The following is an 18,859-nucleotide window of genomic DNA, read 5'->3' as shown; positions in this document are numbered from 1 at the left end:
CCTGTTAAGTATTTTGTTCTAGCATGAACAAAAATGCAGTGAGAGCCTTAGCCCTGAATCGTCTCTCTTCTTAGCTTAAGTGCCTACTGTACCCTTACAGTACTCTCCTGCATTTAAAACATGCTCCAGGTTAGTTGGCAGACAGAAAATGTCGATCATCTCCCCTTTTCACCTTCTTAATATTTATTGGCAAACTATGGATCGTTTTGTGCATATGAAATACTGTCTAAAACTCAAACTGTGGTAGGAGCCCAATACTTATGAGTGACCCTACAATAACAAACCAGGGCAAATGCAAGAAATAGAGGAAATAATTTCAGGGAAACAAATTTTGGTTTTAAATTTCTGTAGGCTTATAAATAGGGGAATTTTTTTTTTAAATTATTAAAAATAAAAACCTCTCACCAGCAAATGCCCTTTTTGCATAAAGCCCCACAAACATGTTGCTACATGCCCTGTTTTTCACAAGTGCTGAACAACCTGTCAGTTGGAGCTGTGGGTGAACCCAGCATGTACAAATCGGGCCAGGAAACTAATAAGATCATATTCCTGAGGGAATAAGCATCTAGCTTACGATCTGTTGATTTTAGCAACTTAATCGCTGCGTTTCTGAAAGTGCTGACTGTTTTTTGATGTGCGCAGTGATTCATTTTTGCTTATATTTGCAAGATTGCACTGATGGAATCAAATCAACGTTGAGGTCATTCATCTGTAGTGCCGTTTACACCTGACAGTGCTTCAAAACCTGCTTAAAAAAATGTATTACCCCATGGCCTGCTATAAAAACAGGCTTCCCCTGCCTTTGAAGATCTGCAAAATAAGGAGGCATAATTGTACCCATTGGTCCTGAAGATCAAGATGTTAACTAATAAGAATACTTGGCCCTGAAGAGTGTTCAGTGGGTACAACATGTACAGACTGAAAATAGCCCGGGTGTGCACTGACCTAATTTTACAGCTTGGACTCTGATGGTTTTGTAACAGTAAAACACATTGCAGAAAAGCAGGATTTTCTTTGCAATTTCTGAACGATTTATCTAAGAGAAGGGATGCTCGGCTCCAATAGCGACTGGCCTTCAGCATGGCCGTGCCTCTTTATCTAGCATTCCAGCTGGGGCTGTTGAGCTAGAAAGAGGATGTAACTTATGCAAAGTCATGCGCTAAGGACCTGATTCCCCTTTCACTGACAACTGATTTACACCAGTGGAGAAAATAGAGTCACTCCGGATTGACACTGGTTATACATCAGGCCTTGAGTTAGTGGACCTGATTCTCTACTCATACACTGGAGCCAACCCAGTGATGACAACAGAATTTACACTAGTGGATATAAGTGAGAAGAGTCCACACTTTACGTACATTACATCTGCTCTGATATTTTCAGTTAAACAGTCTTCAAGTATCTACACAGTGAAGAGAATTGTAGAAGGCTATTTAATGTAGCAGAAAAAGGTGTAATGACATTTGGTGGTTGGAAGTTGAAGCTAGACAAATTCAGACTAGAAACAAGGTGAAAACTTTTGAGGGAGGCCGTGGCAGGTTCCCCCTGGGGTGGCACCTGGAACTGAGCCCTCCTGAGCCACCAGCCTGGGTTCCCTCTCACATTGTACTGCTGTGACAAGCCCTCCAGCGTGCACTTTCACTAGCATACATACAGGTAGGGACACACCCGGCTGCAGTTACATGCAGGCTCTCTGACCAGCCCCTGCATAGGAAAGCTACAGCTAAAACAACTCCCAGCTCCCCAGGCACACACCCCGTCTGGAGTATAAACACAAAATTATACCGTCTTGCACTGCACAGGGAACTGTACAGCATAAGCTCATAAAATTCATCCCCTCCCTCAACGTGGAGAGGAATATGCAACAGCCTTTGCATCTGAGTTATGGTTCCCACACACTTCACTCCAACTCACTGGTTTAGATAAAGCAAAAATAAGTCTATTAACTACAAAGGATAGATTTTAAGTGATAATAAGTGATAGCAAACAGATCAAAGCAGATTACCTAGCAAATACACAAAAAACGCGAGCTAAGCTTAATATACTGAATAGATTAGATATGAATTAGCAGATTCTCACCCTAAGAGATGATACAAGCAGGCTGCAGATTCTTAAGGGGCAAGCTGCACTTGCGTTACAGCTTGGGAATCCCCAGGTGTTTCATTCACAGGCTAGAAATCCCTTTAGCCTGGGTCCAGCACTTCCCCCAGTTCAGTCTTTGTTCCTCAGGTGTTTCCAGGAGTTTCCTCCTGTGGGGAGTGAAGAACCCCAGATGATGTCACTCCCTACCTTATATAGCTCTTGCATATGGCGGGAACCCTTTGTTCCCAAAGCTTGGTTCCCAGACCAGTCTGTGGGAAAATACTGACATCCCAAGATGGAGTCCAGAGACATACGGTCTCATCACACGTCCCTGTAGAGTCATAGCAGCCATTACTCAGAGGCTGTCAGTACCATTTTTGGGAAGGCTCCCCAGGTGGGAGATAAGCTTCTCCTAAGGGCTATTGTTTTTTCCTAATGGCCCATTGCCCTGAATAGGCCCTTCCCCACCCACTATCTAGACTGAAAGCATCTTGTCTAGTGGGCGTTACCCAGGTATAACTATATTTGAAATAGTTACATAGTCAATATTCATAACTTCAGATACAAAAATGATACATGAGTATAAATAGGATAATCACATTCAGCAAATCATAACTTTTCCAATGACATCTCACATGACTTATCTCGCAAAAAATACAGCATAATTAGGTCATAATCATATAATAAAATATCACTCTGAAGGATATGGGGTGCAGTGTCACGGAGGCTAATTAACTTATTTAGAGGTGTGGTGGATTCACTTGAAATCTTTAAATCAAGACGAGCTGTCTTTCTAAAAGATATGCCCTAACCCAAATAGAAGCTATAGGTTAGATGCAGAAATTACTGAGTGAGGGTCTCTAATCTGGTTATGCAGGAGGTCAGATTTGATGATGAGAATGGTCTCTTCTGTCCTTAAAGTTATGCAGTGTAAATTCCTCAGTGTTTAAATGTAGTTTTCCAAACATATATATTTTTAAACAATAAATGTCCTGGTTCTGGAGAACTTACTTGAGGAAACTCCCTTTTATATCAATGGGAGTTATGCTTAAACCATAACCACAGAATCTGGATGTATGTAATTACTAAATCCATTACAGAATTTCATCAGCTTCAGGTACATATGGTTGGAATTGTTTAGCTTGGGGATTCCAGTAGTTGGTATTCCAAGTGTGTGGGTGTGAAAGGAGATACATATTGGTATCGCTGATCTCTCATGACTTTCTGAGCGAGAATTACCAGAGGAAGAAGTGAACCTACTTCAAAAAAGTGTATTGGTTTTTTAAGCTTAAAGTTGAAATTATTGATAAGAATCACAATTATTTGAGAAACATGTCTAACTCAGCTGGCCGCATTTATTGCTCTTATCTAAAATAATTACATTTCACAGTGAATACCTAATAGAATATTAGTACCAGATGACTGTAGTATTTTAAAATATCTGGAAGTGCATGTCACTAGCTAGGCTAAAATGTAGTAGCATGCAATTTAATTAAGTCAAATGTTGCTCTTTTTCTAGATAATGAAGAGTATTCTCTCATGTTAGTGTGGTTTTTTTATTTGAAGAGGTACGGCATATAAATTAGGCTCCAAAATGACTTATTTAAAAATATATATATTTTAGGTGGAGATTTTCAAAGTTGGAGCCTAAGGGAGGTGGGGGCCCAAGTTCCATTGATATCCACTGGGAATTGGGTGTCTAAGTCTCCTAGGAAGCTTTGAAAATCCCATCTTAAGTATAGTTAAGAATAACTTTGAGAACCTATTTCAGAGTAACAGCCGTGTTAGTCTGTATCTGCAAAAACAATAGGAGTACTATGCCACAAGTACTCCTGTTCTTTTTGAGAACCTAAAATACAAACAAGTTCTCTTTTCTCAGTGCCATGTCAGACACTTGTGTGCAGATCCTCCTTGCCAGCAGATGGCAACAGTGCTCAAAACCCTTTTGGTGGTATCCCCCATATATAAGGAGGGGTGCCAGCTCACCAAGGTTTGTCAGTTGCTGTTCCAGCAAGGGCCAGACATCATTACCTTTGCCAGCTGACCCAAAGGACTGAAACGATAAGAAAGGGCTGACTCCAGGGATCTCAGAGAGCTTTAGAAACATTCGTTAACCTCCATAGTCAACCTTCTGAGGTACAGTAGGTTGGTAAGTACTGTCCCCATTCTACAGGTGGGGAAACTGAGGCACAAGAGGATAAGATGACGTGCTCAGGATCCCAGAGCAAGTCAGTAGGCCAGCCAAATAATACCCTGGAGCCCTAACACCCATTAGAGGACGATAAATCAACGTGTAGAGTGCCTAGCACAATGGAGTCCTGGCCCATGACTCTGGCTCCTAGATGCTACCACAGTACAAATAACAATGATTAATAATAGTATGTATGTGAACATATATTTAAATGTGTCACAAATAAACTTCACAAAAGAAAAGGATGGTGGTTTATTTACATGGAGCCCAGTTCAATGCCTCTTGAAATCAATGAGTCTGTAAATGCTTTCTTTTTTTCTATTTGTTTTCAGCAGTATACCATACATGCGAAGCTTCCAGTTTCCAGTGTCACAATGGGCATTGCATTCCCCAGCGGTGGGCATGCGATGGCGACGCCGACTGCCAGGATGGCTCCGACGAGGACCCTGTCAAGTGTGGTGAGAGCTCTCGTCTCGCCTGAGGGGCGGGGGGAATTACGGGGGTTATTTTCTAAATCATTAGCCTATCGTCTGATGGAATGGAAACTAGCTCTGTCACTCTTAAACGGATGCAACAGAACAGCAGCAAACTTGGGAAGCCCTAAAACCACATCATTATTGATTGGTTCATTGTGGCACCCACCCAAGACCAGGGCCCCTTTGCGTGCGCAGTCTCTGCCCCAAAGAGCCTCCAATCTAAACAGACTCTATGGACAAAGGGTGCAGCTGATTCTGGGGTTTGCTGGGGGTTGTCGAGTGCCCCTGGGATTCGGCCACTCCAGACTAACAAACAGAACCAAACTCTAATTCCGTTCCTATGGGTTGAAATTTTTCCATACCTAAGGCTGCTTTTTCAAATGAATTTTAGAAAAGAAGTGCAACGGTTTCCAGTGTCCGAATGGAACCTGCATCCCAAATAGCAAGCACTGTGATGGGCTGCATGACTGCTCCGATGGCTCTGACGAACAGCACTGCGGTGGGTACACACAGGGACTTGGAATTTGCAGCACCAGATGGGTCAGTTGAATAGCACATCCCGTCTGGAACAGGGATGAACACCTCATGCTTCAAAGGAAAGCAAGAGCCCCCTTTATAATGTACACAGCCACCCAGGGCCGGCTTTAGGCCGATTCCCCCAAATCGGGCCCCGCGCCTAAGAGGGCCCCGCGCCCTAAAGAAGAGCGCCTAACTTAGGCGCCTTTTTAATTTTGTTCCTTACCCGGCGGCGGTCCGGGTCTTTGGCATTTCGGCGGCGGTTTCTTCAGTGCCGCGGAAGACCCGGAGCGAGTGAAGGACCCGCCACCGAAGTGCCGCTGAAGACCCGGATCGCCGCCGGGTATTCGAATCGGGCCCCGCACTTCCTAAAGCCAGCCCTGCAGCCACCTATGTAGCTCTATAAACAGGGTGGCAGGCGATTCCTTCTTGATACCTACTGCCTATCGCTTTCACCCTGACACATGACACAAGATAAGCCTGAATAGCTGCATAGCTTGTATTATTGGTCATCAGAATTATCCAGTGCTTGATAAGATCTAGCCACTGTATTTGACTCTCTGTAAGTCAGAGAGGGTGGTTAAGTACACAGATCAAACAACAAAATAACTTTGTGTACAGCATTGTTATTATGTATTATTTGTATTACCGTAGCACGTAGGAGCCTAGTCACAGACCAGGATCGCATTGAGCTAGGCATTGTACAAACATTTCTTACTGCCATGCACTGAAATGCTGTCATCCCCCCTGCAATCCCTTTTGATTCCCCCAGACCCTCTGTGTACGCGCTACATGGACTTTGTGTGTAAGAACCGGCAGCAGTGTTTGTTCCACTCCATGGTGTGTGACGGCATTGTGCAGTGTCGGGATGGCTCGGATGAAGATGCCAACTATGCTGGATGCTGTAAGTGTGTCAGTAATACCAATAACCTAGCAGTTACCTAATACCTAGCGCTTTTCATCAGTAGATCTCAAAGCACTTTACAAAGGTCAGTACCATTATCCTCATGGTGGGAACAGAGGCACTGGACACTGAAATAACTTGCCCCACATCACCCAGCAGGCCAGTGGCAAAACTGGGACTAGAAACCCTGGTCTGCAGAGCCCCGCCCCAGTCCAATGTTCTGTCCACTAGGCAACACCGCTCTGAAAAGATGCCAGAAGGGAATAAATAAGCGTCCTTAGGGGTTTAGTGTGTCATTCCTGGACTGTGTCAATGACGTACCAAGCCATTTGTATGTTCCTTTAAATCAGGCCTGTTCTGGATGTTAATGAACTGAGTAGCACTTTGTTGACATTAAAAATCCTGGTTTCTGTTGGTTGCTGTTGCGCGAGCGCTGGCACCAAAATCCAAGCAATTACGTTTTATCTGTGGGATGCTTATAGTCCAAGTTCATTAGGACCAGTTGTTTCACCAGCGTGTTTGACAAAGCTGGGCTTTTGGCCCGTAGGACTCTAACCTGGCTTTTACAGCCAGCGGCTGCTTTGGGGCTAGTGGGTGCATGCATCCTCCCCCGCAGACCATTCCAGCTGAGTCCGTGTAATGCCACCCAGCTGGAGGAGTGTGTGAACATAGGGACTGCCAGACTGGACCAGTGCTCCATCTAATACTGTGTCCTCTCCTCCAGTGGCCAGTGCCGGAAGGTGCAGGGAAGCCCATAACAGACATTTATGGGCTATTCTGCCTGCAGAGGATGTTTCTTCTAAACTCTAGGCAGTTAGTGTCTGTTTGATGTCTTGCTGCTGTATAAGGAATATGCTTCAACTCTTTGTAAGGGTGCAGCGGGTGCTTCCTGTGCGTCAGCCCCATTCCATCTGCCTGGCCGGAAAGCTGCTCCGTCTCTTACAGGTTGCTAGCAGCATTGTCTATGTGAAGCAGTGCCAGTCCTTGCAGGCCAGATGCACAAGGAACCAGGACCTTGGCTGCCTCTGTGCATTCTGCAATGAGGCAAGCTGGATTCTCCGTGCCCGGCCCTCCCCTCCCCACAGCTAGCCCCGCTCTGAGCCCTTCGCCTTTGTACTAAAGCTCTCAGAAAGAACAGTTGCATTTGACTTTTTATTTTTTTTTAACTTCGCTTTGTCCTTTTTAGCCCAAGACCCAGAGTTTCACCGGACCTGCGACCAGTTCAACTTCCAGTGCCAGAATGGCGTGTGCATCAGTTTGGTGTGGAAATGTGACGGGATGGATGATTGTGGGGATTACTCTGATGAAGCAAACTGTGGTGAGCAGAGAGGATCATTAACCCCTCCTACCCCAGCTCAGTCTTATTTTGAGTATTAACAGCCTTGCCTTCCCCTAAGATACCGAGTGGTCACCATGGGGAGGATTGCAATCACTTTATAGAGAGAGAGACGGATAGCGTTTTTTGTTTGTAGATTTCAGTGTTTTAACAAAGGAGATCAGTATCATTATCCCTATTTTACCATTAGGGAATCTGAGGCACCGAGCAGTGACGTAGCTTGCTTAAGGCTACCCTGCAGTCCAGTGGCAGAACTGCAAACAGAATTCGGGTCTCCTGAATGCCAGTCCCGTGTCTATCCACTAGACTGTGCTGCCTCCCATGACCATATCCATTGAGTTCTTGATAATCTGATATCATAGGCCCTTCTCTATACTATGGCTGACTTGAAGCCATATGTGAGCACATTTGCTGCACAGATTCCCAGTCCAGTGCAGACAGGGGTCTTATATCTGAGAGCAGGGTTAGTAATTATAACCTGCAAGCCTTAGGAAAACATGCACAGCCAACCACACGTTCAGACTGTGTTAGTCACATTCTCCACTCCATTCCCCCTGCCTCAGCTCTTGCCTTACTGTGCGAGATCTGATTTTCAAAGGTAAGCTCCGTGGAGCAGAGGCTGCTTCTACTACCTGTCCATACAGCATCTGGCCCGCTTTGGGTGCTGCGTAAATAACAATGGCTAAACCATAGTGGAGATTGTGAGGGATCGGGGGTTTGCTTATCAGGAAAACAGCGCTGCGGAGGTGAGCTATGGAGCACCACTAGTCAGTGTTGAGCTGTAGTGTGGACAGAACCCGTGTCACCGAGGAGTCAGGAATGCTGGACCTCATGACAATCTCCTGTCATTGTTAGAAAACCCAACGGAAGCGCCGAACTGCTCTCGCTACTACCAGTTCCAGTGTGAGAATGGCCACTGCATCCCTAACCGGTGGAAATGCGACGAGGAGAATGACTGTGGTGATTGGTCTGACGAGAAGGACTGTGGCGGTAAGAGCAAGGGTGGCTGCTGCCTCAGTTATTTGTTCCATAGATTATAAAGCCAGAAGGGACCGACTGCGCGATCATCTAATCTGACCTCCTGCATAACACAAGCCATAGGACTTCCCTGAATTAATTCCTGTTCGAACTAGAGCACAACTTTTAGAAAAACATCCCATATCTTGATTTAAAAATTGCCAGTGATGGAGAATTCACTACAATTAGTGGTCAATTGTTCCAAGGCTAATAATGCTCATGTTAAACATTTACACCTTATTTCCAGTCTGGATTTGTCTAGTTTCAACTTCCAGCCATTTTATACCTTTGTCTGTTAGACTGAAGAGCCCATTATCAAATTTTTGCTCCTCATGTAGGTACTTATAGACGGTGACCAAGTCACTCTTTAACTTTCTCTTTTTTAAACTAAATAAATTGAGCTCCTTGAATCTCTCCCTCTAAGGCATGTTTTCCAATCCTTTAATCATTCTCATGGGTCTTCTCTGAACCTTCTCCAATTTATCAACATCCTTCTTGAATGTGGACTCCAGAACTGAACACAGTTTCTAGCAGTGGTCGCACCAGTGCCAAATGCTGAGGTAAATAGCCTCTACTCCTACCCAAGATTCCCCTGTTTATAAGTCCAAGGATCACACCTTAGCCTTAATGGCCACAGCTTCACAATGAGAGCTCATCTTCACTTGATTATTCACCATGACCCCAAGTCTTTTTCAGTCACTGTTTCTCAGGACAGAGTCTCCCCTCTTGTAAGTACGGCCTACATTCTTTGTTCCGCAATGTATAATTTTACGTTTAGCTATTAAGACACATATTGTTTGCTTGTGTCCAGCTTAGCAAGCGATCTAGATTGCTTTGTATCAGTGACCTGTCCTCTTCCTTATTTACCACTCTCTGAATCTCTGTGTCATCTGGAGGCTTTATCAGTAATGACTTTATGTTCTATCTAGCCACTCATTTTTAAAACAACTGATGCATCACAGTTATAGCACTTAGCCCTCTGCTGAGTCCTTATTATTGCCTTGTTCAAGCAGCGAGTTACATTTTTACATGTTTTACATTGATCATAGCACAAAACAAAAGTACCCTGACTCAGTCATTTTTACACAGTATGTTTGTTTAAACAAATGATACAGAAGCTTCCTGTCCAGCAGAGAATCTTTTAGCGCCGTCTACAGACATGTACGTGCACCCATTTCACATAGTCTGTTTAGAAACCAGGATAGTTAAATTGAAGCAGTTCCCTAGCATGGACGCACCTAAACCAATTTGAGCACGTCCACACTAGGAGGTTGCACAGAGTTTCAACTGAATTGGTTTCTAAACAGATTTAGTGAAATTGGCATGCATGCAGCATGTAGTCCAGGCTCTTTGTATCACGTGCTACCGTGTAAGCTGGTGGTCTCTGTGTCTGTTACAGCTCCTTCCCTCGGGCACAATATTAGTTAAATAGAAAACTCGAGTAACATCAAAGCAATTCCCCTTCCCCACATGGGCTGCAGTCTGTAGAGGTCTTCTCCTTGCCTATTTCTCCTGCTAGGAGGAAAATACACTCTTCCCTTAAATCCCTGCTAAGTCGTGTGACAGACAGGTAAGCCTTTAACCCTTTCCTGATTGTTTTATCTGGTCACACAAGGCATCGGGGCTGTCTTGATTAAGGCCCCAATGCTGAAATCAGATTTGTTTATGGAAAAACCTTGATTTCAGTGGAACCTTGGGATGATATAAGGGTCCTCCCAGGTAGATCTGATTTGCGGGACCATGGCTTTAGCATGTGGAGAGGGTTTCTGTGCCGAGCCAGAATGCATACTTTGTCTATAAAAAGTAACAAAGAGTCCTGTGGCACCTTAAAGACTAACGGATGTATTGGAGCATAAGCTTTCGTGGGTGAATACCCATGTGTCTGACGAAGTGGGTATTCACCCATGAAAACTTATGCTCCAATACATCTGTTAGTCTTTAAGGTGCCACAGGACTCTTTGTTGCTTTTTACAGATCCAGACTAACTTGGCTACCCCTCTGATACTTTGTCTATGTTGACCTACTGGAGTTGTCTGCGTTGACCAGTCTGTGGCTTGTCTGTATCCACTTATGGGGAGGGCGCATAGGAGCAGGTCCATGTATATTGGAAGCTGCTACTGGGAAATGTCTGCAGGAAACCTAGGGAGGAGATGAATAGTCTGCGGGACAGAGGCTACAAAGCTCACCGCAATCACAGTGCTCCTTCCAGCACTTAAAGTGGTACTACCCTTTAAAAAACACATGAATACGATGCATCACTGTATTTTCACCCTCGAGTTCCTGTCCTTTGACTGCCGCTTTGTTTTACGTTTAGGTCTGGCTCTGGGAGCCAGCTTTGTGCTGTTAGAATAAAAATACTGCGCTTGTGACGTATTCCCCATCCTCCCCCTTTTCCAACCGATATCCTGGGATTTTGCCTTTCAGTCTCCTAGGAACCGAAAAAGCTTTTAGCACATAATCAGACGTAGGAACATGTCCAATAAGATCAACTCTCACTGGTGTATTTTTAGGTTCACAGATCCTTCCCTTTACGACATCTGCCCCAGCAACATGTTTACCTAACCACTTCCGTTGCAACAGCGGCGCCTGTATCATGAACAGCTGGGTTTGCGATGGATATCAGGACTGCACAGATGGCTCAGATGAGGAAGCCTGCCCTACTTTATGTAAGGTTTTCTCCTCCCCTGCCGCTTCGTTTTACACTCAGTGGTGATTATTTCCTGCAAATGTGTTCCTGAGAAATAAAGCCTCAAATGTAAATGTTAGAAGACTTGGGCCAAGCTATATGCTGGGGTAAAGGGTGCCACTCTGTTCACGCACGTGGAGTGGCACCCACTTGTATCAGGAAAGAATTCGGCTCGCTCGCCCTGAGTTCTGAGAATTAATGGAAATATTTGCCATGGAGCAGGGGCTGCTAAGAAACCACATCCCTGTCCCAGCTCAAACTAGGTTGTTACATGCTTGCAGCCATAACCCTCTCTGATTGTGTTTAGGAAGAGACACCTGAGACTTTGAGGTAGTCGGGTGGGAGCGTGCCGCAGTAGGTTCCTTTCCAGACTTTGAAGCCTGAGCATATGCCAGCATCCCCATTTGTAGGTTGCCTTTAGAGTAGCAGGCCAGCTTTTGCACTGCAACCCGCAAAACATTGAGGCGAACTGGCCCTGGTTAGGACATGTGGGATTTGGATAAGGGAGGCAGCAGTGGATTTAGTTACTTCTTTATACAGGAAGAGGCTGCCATCTGGTGGAGTGGGGAGATGCGAACTGATTCTGAACTAAAGGAACCAATCGACAACTCAGTCCCGTCAGTCACTGCCATTGCCCAGCAGGGGGTTCTGCTATTGCTTGTGTAGTTTGCTGATTATTCTCTTCTTCCTCCTCTTGGTTCTCAGTAGCCAACGTAACTGCGACTTCCGCCACCTCCCTCGGCCGGTGCAGCAGGTTTGAGTTTGAGTGTCAGCAACTGAGGAAGTGCATCCCTAACTGGAAGCGATGTGATGGCTTGAGAGACTGCCAGGATGGCACGGATGAAATGAACTGTCGTAAGTGCTCATTTCCCACAGGCTGAACGGTGCTTTCACTCTCTCTGAGCAAGGCTTTCTTTAAAGAAAAGACCACAGCAAATCGCATCTGTGCAAGCAGAATCCGTGCTAGTGATATGCAGTGAATAATGCACTGTAATGCATTTAGTGCAATGTAAAAACAGACTCACACTTATTAGCAGTATTACGGTAGAGCGTAAGTTAGAGCATCACGGTACTAGGTGCTGTACAGAGTTAGTGAGAGATGGTCCTTGCCTCCATAGAGCTCATTATCTCTATAGACAAGGTAACAAAGAGCAGAAGTGGAAACGTGCACAGAGAGAGGAAGTGACTTGCGCAAATTCACACAGCAGGTCAATGGCAGAATAAGATGTAGAGCCCAGTTCGCGTGACTCTTAGTCTAGTGCCCTAACCACTAGACAAGACTGCCCTCTATATATGGCTTTAACAACAGAGAAATAGCATTGGTATGTTGGGGAAAGACTAACGCTTGGGTGTCTGTCCCTCACTCCTATTGGAAAAATACATTTTGAGTGAGACTCAGTTTGTGTCTGTTTATAACATCATACCCCTGACAATGTTATAGGAGTTGATCAGAAAACATTAATTAAAACAGGATGGTAGTTGGTAGCCTCATAGTGTGATCTTGCTCTCATTGAAGTCGTTTGGAGTTTTGCTATTGACTTCATTGGGGGCAGCGTCAAGTTCTTGCTGGCCTGGTGTGAAAATGTGATACGGATATGAAAAACAATACAAAGGCGGACGTCACATTCAGAATTCACTCTGCTGGGAAATATATATGACTATATAATGTACAGACAGAAAGATACAGCACCAGATTTTCAAATGTGCTCAGAGAACTATAGGAGCTGCTGGGTGCTGAGCACTTCTGAAAATCTGACTCCGTGTTCGAAAGTTGGGCTTAGAGACTCAAACAAACTTGGGCACCTTTTTAGGTGCCAGACTGCCATTTTGCCTCAACTTCCCAAATTTGAAAATTAAGCTCAGTCCCTTCATCTATAGAGAGAGGCATTAAAATTTCTGTTTTTGTGCTAAAGGCTCACAATAAAACCATTACCTGTCACTTGCTTTTTTAAAATTACTGTTTTGCGCAACTGAAGATTAGTCTCTTAACCTCGGCGTCCAAAATGAAATCCTCCTAGAGCACCCTGGTTCCCAACGTGGTTAGTGATTGATACACTGTCACGCCATTCACCGCAAAAGATCTCAGCAAAATGTTCTAATTTGGAAGTAGTAACAATAACAATTACAAATTCTACACTGGGATCGCTTTACCCAGGAACAAGATGCAGCCACCTCTACATTTCAGTATGGCTGCGGTTTAGCAGTGTGCTTGACAGCATTGTGCAACATGATCTGGACAGGAAATTTGTAAACAAGCTCTCCTGCTTGGAATCATGCAATGCTTTTCCATCTTCCAGCTACTCACAGCACACTGTCATGCCCTAATGGTTATAAATGTGAAGATGGGGAAGCCTGTATCATGACAACAGAACGGTGTGATGGATTTCTGGACTGTTCAGATAGTAGCGACGAGAGAAACTGCACTGGTAAGTAAATGCGCTACCACGGAAGTTCTCACATTTTCCATCGCACAGACCACGTTATAAATACAGACATTGTCTCACGGGTGCCTGTCCTTCCTTCACAATCACCTTGATCACCCCTCCTTTGTTCACAGTCGGATAGTCCATCTCCCCTCCCGCTCACAATCGGACACCTCCCTTCCTGCTTCCACACACATAATTTCCTTCAATGCAGCTACAGCAATTGCAGACGTAGGTAAATAACGTTAGTCGTTTAGCGTCACACAAATACAGGACGTTCCCTGATTAGCACAGCCAACAGGTGGGTGCATTTTTGCAAGCACCTGCCCGCTGTGTCCTGTTCTAAAAACATATCCCTGGGACCAGAGGCATGGAGCTAAGCTCCCTCACTCCCCCATTTGCAATTCCTCCCATGCCCTCCATCATTATCCCTGGAGCCAGATGTGATACACTTTGATTGGAAGCCCTGGTCCGTTCTAGGTAGATAATAACAACATCGATCACTGTCTTTTCCCAGATGTGGGATTCAGCCATTTTCCCAGTAAACTGCTCAGGGTACTGAACATCAATCAGTTTGTAGTTCTTTAATTAAATATTGATTCTGAGAAGCGGCCCAGACTGGGGGCCGAGGAGTCCTTGGGCTGGAATGCTGAAGTGAGGCAAGAAACCTTTGCTTTATCCTGCTAGACTTGCTGCTGCTGGTGTCTCCCCCGTGGTCTGGCAGCCTCACTGGTTTAATTTTCTGCTGATTAGGAAACTTTATCAGGAGCAGCTCAGAGCTCTCTGTTTAGTTTCCTTAATAAACTGGAAATGAAACCAGTGGGCTAAGTAGGGCCCTGGGAGCGGAGCTGGAGTCCACAGCTCAGAGGCCTGGCAGCTGAGCAACGAGTCAGGGGGAAAATGGGACCCAGAGCAGGACAAACTGCACATAAAGGGGAATAAGGGAGCCCCGCAGATATAGGGGAGGGTTGTATTTGCAGGGGATCACATACAGGAGCAGTGAGTGGAGACTGTGGAACTACCAGACAGTGGGTAGCTATGATAATACTTCTAGGGCTTTCCAGCTGAGGATCTCAAAGTACTTCATGAACAGCAGGCGATTAAGCCTCATATGTTTCAGATGGAGAAAGAGAAGCACAGAGACTGGCAGAGCACTAGCTAGGATTAGAAATGATGTCTCCTGGTTGCAAGTCCCCTGTTGCAGCCGCTGGAGCGCGCTGCCTTCCTCAGAGCCCAACTGTAGAGCTGATTGGCAGCCAAGCTTACGTGGACATTGAGCCTCGCACACATTCTCCAGTAAGGAGAAAGAAGCAGGTGACCTAAAGGAATAAATGACACTTTCTGAACACTGAGCACCAGCTATCAGTCTAGACGCTTACACAGCCCTCAGCGCTGTATTACCCAGGTGTCCCACAAACATCAGTGAATGGATCCTCCCAGCGTGCCTGTGCGGTAACAAAGCGCAATTTTCCTCTTTTTGACAAGTGGAGAAACTGAGGCACAGAAAAACTAAATGATTGGCCCAAGGTCACAGAGGGAGACTGCAGCAAAGTGAGCTATAGAACCCCGATCACCTGAGTCCCACTGCCTTGACCCCAAGACCAGCCTTCTTCACCATCCTCCATGTTCTAGGCATTATAAAGAAAAGTGTGCAGAAAAGGTCCATGCCCCAGACAGTTCAAAAGCTTCGAGGAGATTCATGACCTAGAGGGGTTCCACAAGTAGAGAAGTGACTTCTTAGATCAGATTGGTGAGAAGGGCCACTCCAAGACCATTAATGCTCTTCTGAACAATTTCAGATGGTGCTTTGTCCATGGGCATTGATTATTTAAGTGTATGCTTCAGTCTACAGCTATATGCACTGTTTGTGCCATGTAACCCCTTACCCCCAATTCTGTAAAGCACTGCTTTTATTTTCCTCTCTAAAATAATATTTTCTATTGTCTGCTTAGATGACACAATTGTGTACAAAGTCCAGAATCTCCAGTGGACTGCTGATTTCTCTGGTGATGTCACTTTAACGTGGGCCCGACCTAAAAAAATGTCCTCAACATCTTGTGTGTATAATGTCTATTACAGGTAAATTGCATGAATCTTGATTATTTTTTTATGGGACGAAGCATGTGAGTAGAACGAAGTTCATTGTGACTACTCGTGCATAAAAGCAGGGTAGATAAAAATCTATGATTCTTTCATTTAAATCAGGGTTTTGTTTAGATTTTGTTATTTAAATTATAAGTTCTCTTTGTTTAAAATGAAATCTGAATTTAATACAAAATATGTTGAGGCCTAAATTTATTATAATTGCTTAAAATATTTAAATACAATTTTAATACAAAATAAATATGATGAATCCATGAGCCGCTATCAAAAACTTTGATTTAAAGGCCGTTTTTCTATACAAAGAAAATGGGACAAAACACCTAACTTTTGAGGTCAGGCTTTATAAATAAGGTGCAATAGCTCAGGCTAAGTAACACAGGAGACTATCTCATTTTCAAGAGGCTCTGGAGAGACTAGGCCCTTAAGGGCCAGTCACTTTCACTTAGGCATATTTGAATATTTTCCCAGGCTGACCTGAAATAATGTTTAATCAACTGACTACCCAGCTAACCCCTGTGTTTAATAAATCAACTAGTTGTAAATGTGAAACATGTTTTGATAAGAGAAGTTTATGCATCCAAAATATGCAAGGTTGCTTTGTTTAATAAAAATATTTGTATAGACCGTTGTGTGTATTTAGTTAAATTGCAATTACCATCCTCATCATAAGCAAAACATTAAGTATCAAGTAAATAAGCAATATATCTTTTACCATTTTCGAACATACTAACGTACAGTAAAGAAGCATCTGAAAATATTAAGCTATATAATTGCTTAAATAAATATATATAGTTATAGTGTGCCCCCTGGATAGCAAAAAGATGTACCAAATCTAATGTAAAGGCTCTATTTAGTTGTAAATCAACATGTTTTAACGGTTATATCAACCAATGACAATGCACCGCTCTTTAGAAAATAAGTGATGTACAAATGGAAAAGTTGATTAAAATTGATGATTTAAATCACTTCGTTTTAAATCAGTCCACCCTGGTTTAAAGGTAGGCACTCTCTTAAGCACCTTGTGAAGTCAGCTTAAAAATCTCATTTCTGTTTTACCTATTATTGTTACTAACAAGACTTGAAATGGTTTTAGCTAGAAGAGATTACAGAAAAATTATTTGTGTCTAGGTTTTTCAGATTGTTTACCTTGTGCATTTGCCAGCATTTTCTAAATTCATACTTTCTAAGGCCAGAAGAGACCATTGTGATAGTCTAGTGATACGTCCTGTATAACACATCCCATAGAACTTTTGTTTGTTTAGGCCAAGGATCGGCAAGCTTTGGCACGCGGACCAACAGGGAAAGCAGCTGGCGGGCCGGGCCGGTTTGTTTACCTGCAGCATCCGCAGGTTCGGTCGATCTCAGCTCCCACTGGCCGCAGTTTGCCATTCCAGGCCAATGGGGGCTGCAGGAAGCAGCGGTCAGCACATCCCTCGGCCTGCGCCGCTTCCCGCAGCCCCCATTGGCCTGGAACGGCGAACCGCGGCCAGTGGGAGCTGCAATCAGCCAAACCTGCGGTTGCTGCAGGTAAACAAACCATCCCGGCCAGTCAGTGGATTACCCTGACAGGCCACATGCCAAAGGTTGCCGATCCCTGGTTTAGGCCTTTGTGTGGGACAGAGCAACCATGAGAGAAAAAAGCGTCAAGAAGTTAAGGCAGTGTTGTAAAAAAATTGAGAAAGTGGCAAGTGTAAAACTTTCAATGACTTTTAACTCATATTTTGAAGCTGACTAGCTTTAACTTAATAGTGTCCCTTTAACAAATAAACAAACAAACAAAAGCAGGCCTTTAAAGTGTCGTTAGATGATGGGTGCTCTCAGAACACGCTAACACCTCCGGCTACAGAAATACTTCCTGAGTTCAGTGGTTTTATTCTCTCCCACAGGATGGTTGGCGAAAGCATTTGGAAAACGTTAGAAACTCACAGCAACAAAACAAACAGTGTCTTAAAAGTCCTCAAGCCAGATTGCACCTATCAGGTCAAAGTTCAGGTCCAGTGCCTCAGCAAAGTGTACAACACCAATGACTTTATTACTCTGCGTACGCCGGAGGGATGTAAGTGGTCTTTGCATGTTCTGTTCTAAGTTCCTGGATGTGTAAAACTTCTGATCCGTCAAGTAGCCACTGCACCGTGCCTGCACATAAGAGAAGGTGGAGTGGTGTTTTCTGAATAGCATCCCATAACTTTTTGCAGAAGGCAAGGGAACAGAGCCTCAGCTGTTTACTGGGGCCAGATTGCACCCTGTAGTTACAGCATCTCTAGGGGATGAATGGGACACATTCAGAGCCTGGGTCCTCTCCCCGCAGATCTGCACACAGAAGGCAGCCTCCCACATGTGGGTCTCCGACTTCCCATGAGCAATAGGTTGTTAGTTGCCCCTTCCGCTTGACCTTGCCAAGGGCACTCTACTGGCTGAGGATCCATGGGAAGGGTGCGCTCTTACATTGACCCCCCGTGTCCACTGGCTCTGTGGTGTGACCAAGCTCCAGTAGGGAATAAGCTGCTCACTAATATCTGGACCAGGGGTCGGCAACCTTTCAGAAGTGGTGTGCCGAATCTTCATTTATTCACTCTGATTGAAGGTTTTGCGTGCCAGTCATACACTTTAACGTTTTTAGAAGGGCTCTTCCTATATGTCTATACTATATAACTAAATTATTGTTATATGTAAAGTAAATAAGGTTTTTAAAATGTTTATGAAGCTTCATTTAAAATGAAATTAAAATGCAGAGCCCCCCCCGACCGGTAGCCAGGACCTGGGCAGTGTGAGTGCCACTGAAAATCAGCTCGTGTTCCACCTTTGGCACGCGTGCCATAGGTCGCCTACCCCTGATCTGGACACTTGTTCGTGACTTTTTTGCCTTCTGATTCTGATGAACAAACCCCTTTGGCCAGTCTGTCACTAACTCGCTTGTTTCTTTGGTAGTACCCGATCCCCCCCTTCATCTTCAGCTGTCCCTAAAGAAAGAGCTGGAAGGCGTGGTGATCGCCCGCTGGGCTCCGCCCATGTCTGCCCACGGCCTGATCCGAGAGTACATCGTAAGTATTATTCTGCTACTTGTTCCTCAGTCAAGACACAAAGCTGAATGGGAGCCCTGCATGCGCAGTAGAAGGAAGGATTCC

The 18,859-nt window shown here is 44.6% G+C and overlaps 1 protein-coding gene across 2 annotated transcripts in view; it reads left to right on the top strand.

The window, feature by feature from the left end:
- Positions 1-18,859, top strand: part of SORL1 (sortilin related receptor 1) — a 106,459-nt gene that overhangs the window by 69,332 nt on the left and 18,268 nt on the right. The window contains exons 26-36 of one of the 2 annotated variants that reach the window (XM_005303742.5): positions 4,609-4,731; positions 5,141-5,248; positions 6,038-6,169; positions 7,356-7,487; positions 8,361-8,495; positions 11,033-11,188; positions 11,914-12,063; positions 13,506-13,634; positions 15,584-15,710; positions 17,621-17,790; positions 18,663-18,775. In XM_005303742.5, coding sequence (XP_005303799.2) covers positions 4,609-4,731; positions 5,141-5,248; positions 6,038-6,169; positions 7,356-7,487; positions 8,361-8,495; positions 11,033-11,188; positions 11,914-12,063; positions 13,506-13,634; positions 15,584-15,710; positions 17,621-17,790; positions 18,663-18,775 — 1,475 coding nt within the window. Of the gene's footprint in view, positions 1-4,605; positions 4,732-5,140; positions 5,249-6,037; positions 6,170-7,355; positions 7,488-8,360; positions 8,496-11,032; positions 11,189-11,913; positions 12,064-13,505; positions 13,635-15,583; positions 15,711-17,620; positions 17,791-18,662; positions 18,776-18,859 lie in introns of both variants that reach the window. The other variant, XM_008164544.4, reaches the window with a different exon arrangement.

Source organism: Chrysemys picta, chromosome 16 (genome assembly GCF_011386835.1).
Source record: "Chrysemys picta bellii isolate R12L10 chromosome 16, ASM1138683v2, whole genome shotgun sequence".
In the NCBI taxonomy this organism is placed as follows: domain Eukaryota; kingdom Metazoa; phylum Chordata; order Testudines; family Emydidae; genus Chrysemys; species Chrysemys picta.
This window is presented reverse-complemented; position numbering and strand designations above follow the sequence as displayed.